Here is a 12,977-nt window from a genome sequence, read left to right on the forward strand (position 1 = left end):
TTACTGGCCAGCAGCAAATGCCTCAACAGGGAAAGTCTTTGTAATCCCAGCAAGACTCTTGAACTGAATCTTCCCAGTTGGTGAATCATCAGCGGTGATCTCACTCACTGGAGGCCATAGCATGAGCTCCTTAGCCTTCACTCCCTTGAGCTTCTTGATCTTGTTCTTCTGAATGAAGCCTGTTATTTCTGTGTCATAGCTCACCAGCTTACTGATCTTCTTGAACTCGTGCTCAACCCTCTTCCTCTGCACAATCCACATGTAGCCCGTCTCTTTCACGTACCCGACTTCAATGACGTCGGCCAGAGGGAGAAGCCCCAGCGGGAGCTTGAACTCTTGGAGAAGAGAGGTGGCCATTTGCAAGCCCTCCTCGTGCCCTTTCTTCACAATGCCTCCTGCCTTATTATCTGCCATTGATCCTTAAAGCGAAAGTCTTTTTGGTGGTAATTAACAGCTCTTGATCATATGACTTATCTTCAATGTGGTTGCTAAGAGGAAAATGGTGCTATTTATATAGTTCGTTTTGTAGACAAGAGACCAAACATGCGAGACAAACTTAGTCGTGGAAAACAATGTATATTTCATTGCAAGGCTCGTCACTCGGCTTGTTCCGTTTATTTTACTCTCCCTTCCTCTTGTCAATAAGCTTTTGTACACAGTAACTTGCCGATAGTTTTATACTTTAAACTAAAATAAACGTGAGATTTACTTGCAGCTGGAAATCTAGAAAATTATCAGCTATAGCCGAAGATTTAAGGAATTTAAATCCCTTGATTTGCCTGTGAAAAGAAACGTCTAATTTTAATTAATAATATAGCAGGCCCTAATTAAGGTTTCATAGCCGAAAGATACTATACCTAAGCATGGAACACTTCGAAATCTATGCAGCTTACTAATATAGATAACGTCACATATTCTACTTGGAATTAACGATCATAATAAGTTTGTTAAAACAAAGTATTCTCCTTCAAAATTATACGGACTCTTGTTGAGTGACTCTAGCTCACTCCCATACATTGTAACCAAAACCAAAATTTGTAAGGAGAAAACAAGCGTGATACAAACATAGAGTTTCCGTGCAGCAAGCCGAGATCGAATTTTTGAGTGAGAAAAAATAGTGAAGGTTTAAATAGTGAGTTAAGATGAGATGAAAGTTGAATAAAATATTATTTTTTAATATTTGTTTTGAGATTTAAAAAAATTGAATTGTTTATTATATTTTATTATCTCCGAAAAGAAATAATATTCACTACAACAGAATGTGTGTTTTGTGACAGAGGAAACTGTCACAAAAAAATGGCAAACCGTCACTAAACATATTTGGTGACGGTTTGAAACCGTCACCATGACCGTCACCTAAAGTGCGTCATAGAAAACATTTGGTGACGGTTTACTGTTCAACCGTCACAAAAAATATTTTTAGTGACGGTTGGAAGTGTTCCGTTCGGTACAACGTTCGAACGTTCCTTTTTTTGTGACGGTTATGAACTGTCACAGAAAATCACGTTCGGACGTAAAATCAAACGTTCGGACGTTATACCCGACCGATTGGCATTCGAATGAGAGAAGTTGACGTTTGTTGGATATCGTTCGAACGTATCATATTTACGTTCTAATGTCAATGCGTCCGAACGTTAATTACAATAAACGTTCGAATATTTGTTCGAACGTAAACGTAAATGTTCAAACGTAGCGCGTTTAATGTTCGGACGTTATTTCGAATGTAAACGAAGGAGCGTCCGAATGCATGTTCTTTGTTCGAACGTTAGTCGGTTTAACGTTCGAACGATTCAATTGTATTTACGTTAGAACGTTTGTTATAGTGTGAACCAACGTTCGAACGATTTTTATTTACATTCGAACGTACAGATCAGAAATTCTATTTTAATAAAATTTAAAAACAAAATACCAATTGTATCATATTACATACCCAATTAACAAGTAACAATGTCTTATAAAAGTACAAAATTAGATATTAAAACTAGTCAGAAATATTGATAAAATTTATTTCTTCTTTTTCCCTCGCCCACGGGGATTCTGTTGCAACGACATAACACGCTCCATTTGCACCATCATCTCTCGTTGCACTTGCTCTTGCACTTCACTGCGTATTCTTTCCTCCTGGTCTCTCTGTTGGTCCTGCAAACGCGTCTCTAAATGAGACTGTCGTTCTAAGAGAGACTCTAACTCTTGCTGTCTCGACCTCATATACTCATTCTCACGCCGTGCAGCTTCTAAATCTGCTGTAAGATTATTAATTTGTGAAGCCGATGAGGTTGAGGAGGATGAACATTTATGCTTGATAGATCGTCCCAAACCTCTTGCCATACTAGACTGCGGCCCGAGCACTTGGGTGAATATGTCTATGTCACTAGGAGAGGATTCCGCAGAAGTCGACTGCATCTCCAACATTTTGTTCTGCAATTTAAAAGGTAATGATCGTAAATAATTAGTAACGTATTAAAAGAAATAGAAATAAGAAATAAACTATTAAAATGTTCTATAAAAAATTTATTTAACAAAATTAACACTGCTTACATAATTATCTGCAGCGACAGGATCCATCCACTCACTATGCTCATTAGTGTGAGCAGCAGCATAGACATGAATGAGGGAAAAGTTTTCAGGATCATCACGTTTCTAACAAAGCGACAATATTAGCAATTTTAAAAAGATAATGTTAGTACTTATCAGAAAGAATATCAGGAAAATAAATGAATTCTATAATTTTTTAATTACCATTTTTTCAGCAAGACGGTGGAATGACCTTGAACCGGCACGATGGTGGACAGTCAGAACGGATCTATTCTGTGCATTTGTAGAACTCAAGTGCTACAAAATATATTAAAAATGTTAATTGTAATATGTATACATATAATGTATAAAACGAATATGAATGTAAATAATTAAAAGATATAAATGTAAAATACCTGATAATCTGGAGATGCGAAAAGATCACAACACTTTCTCCAATCATCTAACTTCATCTGCTGAAAAGGAGACTGCGCAGCCTCTTCCAACGTCTCAAACTTCTTGAAGTGGTCATGACATCGTCCTTTGTGACGTCGGAATAGTGTAGCCATCAACTCATTCACGGTTCTTAAATCCTCGCTACGGCCAAAGTCGAGGTCGAATTCATCCTAACAAGGGAATCAGGTAAAAAATATAATATATTAATCTAAGTGAAAAAAATGTACTGAAAAGTAAACTCACCAGCACACGACTTCGAATGTGCTCCTTAATCTCATTCGGAACATCTCGCCATGAGCGCACATAAAATGGAGCATAAGCTCGAACTACTGTGCCAATATAGGAGGAAAGCGCTGCTGCACTATCATCCACTCCTCCAGTGGAATTATCAGGAATTGTGATCTTCAGTTTACCGTGCCTTCTATTTTTTTCAAGAGAGATTCCACGTGTATAGCCACGACCGCGACGTGCAGATGCATGAACTACATGATAATAATAGATATACTATAATTATAATTATATAGTTATTGAGAAAAAAGTATTAACTATATATATAATTATCAACGACAATATTTCCTTACTGGTAGGTGTCGACTGGCTGTTGTTCTCTTCTGTGTTAGCTTGATCTTCAGGAACGGATTCCTCGAGTGGGGAGTCCTCAATGGATTCAGGACTTGGACTTGGCGGAGGCACATTTCTTCGTTGTCGTTTTGGCGGCATTCTTTAAAATAATTAATTATATCAAAGAAAATTAATTAGAAGAAATTATGAAAATTTAAGATATTTTATAGTCACCTATATAAATAAAATATTTAGTACTTTTATTCTTCAGATGAATTTTCCATGCTTGTTTCAGAATCTCCATCAATAACATCTTCATCATCATCATGCACCTCTTTTTCATCATCTTTATCCACCTCCTCTCCGGATTCTGATTCGTATTCATCTTCTGACTCGTCTTCTTCATCTTCCTCCAAACTGACTTGAATTGAATGATCATTTAATACAGACGGGTAGAGATGTACGGGTGGGACATCATCTCTACACAAGGGGAGCAACTCGAGTGCACCGAGGTCAACAAACAAGTTAATACCCTCTCCATCTTCCTGGTATGCCTCAACAATCGGATTGTCATCTTCATCTCCACTATTCTCGTAATCTGCACTCGTTCCTGCTTCATATATATTTCGAGGAACAAATTTTTGTACAACTCGCCAAGTTATCTCCCCACTATCTTCATCAGCACTTTTCATTGGATCAATCAAGTAATAGACTTGGGTAGCTTGACAAGCCAATACGAATGGATCATCTTCGTACCATTTAGATGCAGTATTGACACTCGTAAAGTGATTATCCCTATGTATCGAAACCCGACCACCGCCTAGATCCCACCAATCACATTTGAAGACATATGTTACAGACCCACCCAGATATTTCAATCCGATAATATCACGTATGACACCATAATAGTCAATATCATCTGTTCCATGACTCCCCTCGACCAACACACCACAGTTTTGAGTCTTTCTATTACGTTCACGGTCCAAAGTATGGAATCTATAACCTCGAACCGTGCATGCAGTATATCGAAGTGCTCTATTTGAGGGACCACGGGCCAATGCATACAATTCAGAAGAAATTGATCCGGGATCACGAGCACGTTGTTCCAAAATCTAAAAATTGAAATAGTATATATTTATTATTTTATTATCCAGAGTTAAAAATTTCACAATATAACATATATATAATTTTAGTTCATACACGTTCTTCAAACCATCCGGGAAATTCTTCCTCGTGTCTTGCCTCTATATTTTCTACGCCTTCCGTTCTAAGTTTGTCCATGTGATCACTGTTATAACATGTTGCAAAAGAAGTATATTTTGAGCACAACAATTATAATTAATTTAAAGAAAACTATAATTATTCAAATAAATTAAATGACATACCTAAGATAATCATCAATCTCTCGGCAGTTATTTAGCACATACTACCGAACTTTACCCAACTCTCCATCAATTAAATCGTAACCTATTTGTGCACCCAAGGGTCGTACATTCTGGGAAAACACTGATAGCTCACGAGGAGGCGGAGTAGCAAGATCAGCATTTCGCTCTTGACGACTAAATCGTGTCTCAACACCACGAAGATATAGAGAGCAAAATGTTAACCATTCATCGTGTATATAAGCCTCCGCTATTGAACCCTCAGCTTTGGCTTTACTCCCAACAGTGCGCTTCAATCGACCCAAATATCTTTCAACTGGATACATCCAACGGAACTGCACCGGTCCACCCAGAAGTACCTCTCGCGGTAAATGTATTGCTAAATAGACCATGACATCAAAAAATGATGGTGGAAAGATCTGCTCGAATTTACATAGTATAGTAGCAATGTCTTCTTCCAATTTCGACAACACATCTCGATTTACTACCCGAGCGCACAAATCCTTGAAAAACATACATAGTTCAGATATGGCGACACGTACATTAGATGTCAGCTTCCCACGAATTCCCACAGGTAATAACTTCTGCAAAAATACGTGACAATCATGACTTTTCAATCCATTGATTTTCCAATCATCAGGACTCACGCATCTACCAATATTTGAAGCATAACCATCTGGCAACTTCACACCTTGCAACCATTTACAGAAATCAATCCTCTCCTCCCTCGTCATCGTAAAACATGCATGCGGCATGACCACCCTGTTGCCTTCCACCCGCAAATGCAGATTATGTTTAATTCTCATTCTCTCAAGATCTTTCCTCGTCTTGATCGTGTCTTTCGTCTTTTTGTTAATACTCATCAATGTACCCAGTATATTATCACAAATATTCTTCTCTATGTGCATTACATCCAAACTATGTCGCAACTTGCATGACGACCAATACGGCAAATCAAAAAAAATACTACGTTTTGTCCAATTCAATTCTGATACGGCTCGTTTTCTCTTGTTCTTTCCCCGACCTTTGCCAAAATTGTTCGCTCTAACATGTTGCAGTTGTTCCACTATCTCTTCTCCAGACAACTCTTTTGGTGCAATCCTATCCTCTACTCTCCCATCAAACTTGGCACATTCTCTTCTCCATGCATGATTTGCTGGTAAATAACGTCGATGACCATGAAACACAACTTCTGAGAAAATTTTAGCCACTCACTAGCAGTTTCTTTATTACACGTCGGACACGCTAACTTCCCTTTCGTACTCCAGCCGGAAAGATTCCCATACGCCGGAAAATCATTTATGGTCCACATTACCGCAGCATGCATCTGAAAAGATGTCGACTTAGATGCATCATAAGTTCTAACCCCTGTTTCCCATAACTCTTTTAGCTCTTCAATCAACGGCTGCATGAATACGTCAATATCATTCCCAGGTGATCTAGGGCCAGGGATGAGTAAAGTTAACAAAAAGTTTGGCGCCTTCATGCACCTCCATGGTGGAAGATTGTACGGAATCAATACCACGGGCCAAGTGCTATAACTTGTACTCATATTCCCAAAAGGGTTGAATCCATCGGTTGTGAGTCCCAGGCGCACGTTCCGAGCTTCTAACCCGAACTCTGGATACTGATTATCGAAAGACTGCCACGCAAGTGAATCAGCTGGATGCCTCATATACCCGTCATTCTTAACTCTTTTCTCCTCGTGCCACCTCATATCATGAGCTATTTTCTTACACATATATAGTCTTTGCAACCTAGGTTTCAAGGGAAAATACCGCAACACCTTAACCGGCACGTTTTTCTTACCTTTCCACCTCGACTCTCCACATACAGGACATGCTTGTTTCTCCTCGTTCTCCTTCCAGAACAATACACAATCATTCTTGCATGCATGTATGGACTTGTACTCAAATCCTAATCCCTTTCTCAACTGTTTCGCTTCATAAAAGTTCTTAGGCAATGTAGACCCTTCGGGAAGCACCTCGTTAAATAAGTCCAATACCATGTTTATTGCTTTCGTCGACATCCCACACAATGATTTTATGTGAAGCAACCGCACAATAAACGACATTTTGGAATGTTTTGTACAACCTGGGTAAAGCTCGCGCTTTGCATCTTCCCACAGTGAAGGAAAATTTTGACAATCAGTCCCTGATCCACCACTTGAGGCATTGTCGTTAACCTCATCCATAAACATCCCAGCTCCAATGTCACCCAACATCTCCTCCATCTCATCATGCTCATAATCATCATCCATGTGCCGTAAATAATTGTGATGATCGACCAATACATCTGCTGACCCTTCATACGGCTCACCATGCAGTACCCATCGCGTATACCCCAGATCCATACCGTTCACAAATATATGACACTCTACTTCATCCAATCCTATCGCACACAAATTTTTACACCCTCGACATGGACACTTAATGTAACCACGACTATCAGCAGAGGCCCGTGCAAAATCAATGAAAGTTCTTACTCCACATGCATAGGGTACGTAATCCTTTCCAAGTCTATCGTCCAGACGCATCCAATTTTTGTCCATTTCTAAAAACATCTATATATTAATAACACGTACATTGAAAATTCACATGCATGTCATGCTCCAATTCTCATTACTTTTTTGATAAGGTAGTTGGTCCTATCCCATTCGAGATTATATTCTCCATATTACACAAATCTCGTCACTCTACTAATTTCCACGTTAGTAGAAATTCCGGCAGCACCTCCCCATAATTCTCCAAGTATACATGTTCAAATATCGGGATTGTGACCCTACGAACAGTATACCCGAAGAACAATAGAAGAAGATACCAAAACTTCATATTAAACGTGGAAAGTAGTGAGTAACAAAAATGTGTAATACAGATAATATAATCTCAAACTGTCCACACTGGACAATTCAGGAATCAGTGGACACATAAATGTACACTGATTCCCAAACGGGTCTAAGGGTATTTATGCAATGTCACACGCATCTAGCAAAAAATCATACTAACAATGTCTCCATGTTGTTTACATTAACAATGTCACCTTCAAGTAGTGTTATATTGTTAAATTAAAGAGAGATGGAAGATAATTATGTGACCCTAAGTTTCGTGCCTTGTACACAATGAGGGAGAATTATCTTGAAGAAATGTTTAAATTTTAGTCTAATTACTTAACCGTCACAAACTGTCCGACCTTGACAACTCTCAAGGCCGGAGAGACTATGACAGTCAAGCAATTAAATTAAAATTTCAACATTTCTTCAAGATAATATTTCCTCGTTGTGTACAAGATCATCATTCTTAAAGTATAATTTTAATTGATATACTTAATTTCAAAAGTTATACTATAATTTTAATTATTATAATTCGTAAATAGTTACTTTTATGCTTATTATTACTTAATTTCAAATATTATTATAAATATTTAATTATCATACTTAAATTTCAATGGTTATACAATAATTTTAATTATTATAATTCTTAAAGAGTTACTTTTATGCTTGTTATTACTTAATTTCAAATATTATTATAAATATTTAATTATCATACTTAAATTTCAATGGTTATACAATAATTTTAATTATTATAATTCTTAAAGAGTTACTTTTATGCTTGTTATTACTTAATTTCAAATATTATTATAAATATTTAATTATCATACTTAAATTTCAATGGTTATACAATAATTTTAATTATTATAATTCTTAAAGAGTTACTTTTATTTGTTATTACTTAATTTCAAATATTATTATCACAATTTTTCAAATCCATATCACAACATATTCACAATAACTCACAATATATTCACAAAATAACATGCCACATGTATTAACATATTTCTAAACTTGAGTAAGCAATAAACATGTATTAACAAAGCCTAATGACAATATATTTCTAATAATAAACACAATATTTTAAATTTATATCACAACATATTTAAAATAACTCACAAACTATTTACAAACTATACAAATAATAATCACAATATGATAAAGAGTAAGCATCAAATCACAACAACATATTGATAAAGTTTAGAAATATACCTAGCACTCACAATATCCTCTTACAAATCAAAATCTTCAAACTTCCCAAAACAAGCAATCCTTCAAAAAAATACAACACAAACTTATTAGAAATATTCTATAACAAAAACACATTCTATAAATATCATAAAATTTAAATAAAGACAAGAAATAAAAATATTTTCTTACCAAAACTCAACTCTCTCTCACTCTCTAACTCAACTCTCTCTAAGTCTAACTCTCTCTCTCTCACTCACTCACTCACTCTCTCTCTCTCTCTCTCTCTCTCTCTCTCTCTCTCTCTCTCTCTCTCTCTCTGTTGCGCGCACGGGAGAAGAAGAAATAATGGGCATCCTCCCGTGCGCGTACTGATTAAGTTCTAAAATTATTAGTTTAAACGTTCGAACGTTTAATTTTTACGTCCGAACGTTATATTCTAAAATTATTCTCGCCCAGAACGTTCAGACGTTTAAAATACACGTTCGAACGTACCCTTCTTATGATATAACATAAAATCTAGCGGGAAAGTTCCCGCACTTTCCTCATATATGTTCGAATGTATCACAATTTTTCGTTCGAACGTTCGTAGATTTATAGATAAACGTTCGAACATACTACTTAAACGTCCGAACGTACATTTCATGAAAGTGTTACCATATTTGAGCGGGAAATCTCCCGCACTAATTTAACTAACGTTCGAACGTTGACGGATTTGATGTTCGAACGTATAGTATAAACGTCCTTACGTCTGAATAATCACACAGATACCTTAATCGAGCGGGAAAATTCCCGCCTCTTAGTTTAACGTTCGAACGTTAACTTGAAACGTTCGAACGTACGATTCCTACTATACTAACTTATAGTATAATATATATACTACATTTTATATATCTATAACTATATACTACATTGTATAGTATGATAGCATAGTATACTTTTTTTTTTTGAAATAATAGCATAGTATACTTTAAATGAGAACATCAACGTATATAATATATAAACTATACCATATATATAAATCAATAATATATATTAAATTGTTACTTATTAAATTCTTTATTATATACTAACTTATAGTATAATATATATACTACATTTTATATATCTATAACCATCAATAACATTGTATAGTATGATAGCATAGTATACTTTAAATGAGAACATCAACGTATATAATATATAAACTATACCATATATATAAATCAATAATATATATTAAATTGTTACTTATTAAATTCTTTATTATATACTAACTTATAGTATAATATATATACTACATTTTATATATCTATAACTATATACTACATTGTATAGTATGATAGCATAATACTTTAAATGAGAACATAAATGTATATAATATATAAACTATACCATATATATAAATCAATAATATATATTAAATTGTTACTTATTAAATATATATACTACAAATTATATAATATATATACTACATATTATATACTACATTGATGTCTGAAGATACGTACGGCCAACTTCATAGCCACAAACGCAACAAATGAAGGTACGCAACTACAACGTGATCACCAAGCTAGCTAGCTAGTCGGTCCTGTATTTTTTATTTTTTTTAAGACATAATTTATATTATACTTATAATTTGAATAATAATCATATTCTAACTAAATTAGTATGAATATATTATATATACTTACTCCATGTTTTATATTAAACTTCATATTATCTATATATTAAATGTTTTTAATCTTTACTTAAAATTAAGATTATAAACTTATAACTTTCTTGTTAAACATATTCAATAAAAATTCAAAAATAATAATCACAATATTTTAAATCCATATCACACAATATTCACAATATTCTCACAACAATATTTATACACATATTAATTCATCAATAAACACCATAAACTCATAAACTATTCACAAAATTCATAAACAATAATCACAATTATTTCAAGAGTAAGCATAAAATCACAACAACATGTATAAACATATTGCTAAACTTTATAAATATAACAAGCACTCACAAAAAAACCAATAATCTAATTGTCAATAATATTATATAACATCATAATATATAACTTAAACATTTATAATATAATATATTATAGATAAAATTTTGGAAATTAAATTGACAAACGTTCGAACGTAATAATAAGTACGTTCGAACGTTCTGTGTATATAAGGCCAAAACCGAACGTCGAAACGACATTTCCAAAATGTATCCATCATCTTCTCCGTTCTTTGCCGCCACGCCTCCGTCACCGCCGCCGTCAACTCTGCCACAACCGTCACTAAAAGGTAGGCATTCATCTTTTATGCAAATAACATGTATTTTATTGAGATTTAGATTGAGATTTGGATTGAGTTTTGTTTAAAACCGGATAAGTATTACCGGATTTTCAACTTCATTTTCCGGCCACCACGACTAGTCATTGGCCGAATAGTCACCGTAGAAATGTTTCTTGAAGTGTATACTTCATTTACATGGTGACATTTCGGCATTTAGACCCTTGTAGAGAAATTTTCGAGATTTCAATAATGGCTGAGTCGACTCAGCCATTTTGCGTCGAAACGTTCGAACGTTTCACTAAGACATTCGAACGTACGACGTTTAAATTACCGAGCCGTTACGGCTTCCACGTTCGAACGTTAATCGTCTTACATTCGGACGTGAATATTATTAAATGACATACGTTCGAATGTTAATATTTACTTTCGCACGTAAATCACATACGGTCGGACGTTTAATTATAACATCCGAACGTAGTGATTTTCTACATTATTCATGCTTCGACGTTCGGACGTTCATATTTACGTTCACACGTAAAACAAATACGTTCGAACTTAAATTCGAACGTATTTGTTTTACGTTTGAACGTAAATTTATTTACATTATTTTACGTGCGAACGTATAACTTAACGCCCGAACGTTTTTATCTTTAACGTTCGAACGTTAAAGATAAAACGTTCGAACGTTAATTCAGAGCATCTTAAAATTAATACAAAAAAATGCATTATTGTAAATAATTTTTTTTTTCCTTTTCTATTTTCAGGATATGGCTCTTCCACTGCATACACGAAAACGAGGGAGGGAATGAGCCACGTCGGACACTGCCCGTATCGGAGCTCGTACTGTTATGGTAGAGAGAGAGGTCTTAATTAATGAGTTCGACGAACTCTGTTGGCAGCAGACGAACCTAAGAGATGTTTTCCTCAGTAGAGGCTGGGGAAATATCTGCACATTGAGGGGAAGGTATACCCCTCAATGGTTCAAGAATTCTATATGGGGATGTGTGACATGCCTCCGGATGCATCCTCTCACACCGTGACTGTACGCGGTGTTTCCATTGAGGTATCGGCAGATGTCATCGGCGAGCACATCGGGATTCATCGAGGTGCTCAGACATTTACACACCCAACACCCCGTGAGGATGTAGGCACTTCTGCATCATCTACTGGCCGGGGATGTGAGCCAGCATCAGCCGATGATGCAGGCCAGTCAGAGGCTGAGGATACTGGCGTCGAGGCTCGGGATGATGACCAAGACGAGGATTTCTACATCCTCACCGGGAGGGATCACATGCAGATCGAGTGGAAGAACGCCTTCAACCAGAACCATCTGCTGCATTTCTTCCGCATGTTGCACCTTATTGTTGCAACAAATGTCGATCCTGTGGCTCATAAAACCACATTTAGTCGGCTTCGGGCACAATTTTTGATACGAGTGGCACGTGGAGATCCTATAGATTTGCCACTGCACATTTTTGAGAGGATCCGTTACGAGGCGAGCATCGTCTCCACGGATAATCTCCCATATGGTGTCCTCATCAGCCGACTATTACTTGCACGGGGAGTGCCGACCCAGCCAGAGGAGCGGGTCAAAGATCAGATGAGCCCCCTCGACATGACCACGCATCGGCGTAGCATTGGACAGGCGAGGGGACGTCAGCCACCCCCTGTAGAGGATCTAGTTCCTCCGACGCAGCCTGAGCCAGGTCATGTCAGGAGTAGTAGTCAGCATACGCCGAGTACATCTGCAGGAGATGTGCGGCCTGCTTGGGTTGA

The 12,977-nt window shown here is 36.3% G+C and overlaps 1 protein-coding gene across 1 annotated transcript; it reads right to left on the reverse strand.

Annotated features, from left to right (window-relative positions):
* Positions 1-414, reverse strand: LOC108981643. Its single transcript, XM_018952871.2, has one exon. The coding sequence runs from the start codon at positions 412-414 to the stop codon at positions 1-3; it is 414 nt and encodes a 137-aa protein (XP_018808416.2).
* Between the last annotated feature and the right edge of the window lie 12,563 nt (positions 415-12,977).

Source organism: Juglans regia, chromosome 1 (assembly GCF_001411555.2).
Source record: "Juglans regia cultivar Chandler chromosome 1, Walnut 2.0, whole genome shotgun sequence".
In the NCBI taxonomy this organism is placed as follows: Eukaryota; Viridiplantae; Streptophyta; class Magnoliopsida; order Fagales; family Juglandaceae; genus Juglans; species Juglans regia.

What these genes read in the sequence shown, in the direction of transcription:
- LOC108981643 (XM_018952871.2), bottom strand. Translation starts at nt 414, where the DNA reads ATGGCAGATAATAAGGCAGGAGGCATTGTGAAGAAAGGGCACGAGGAG.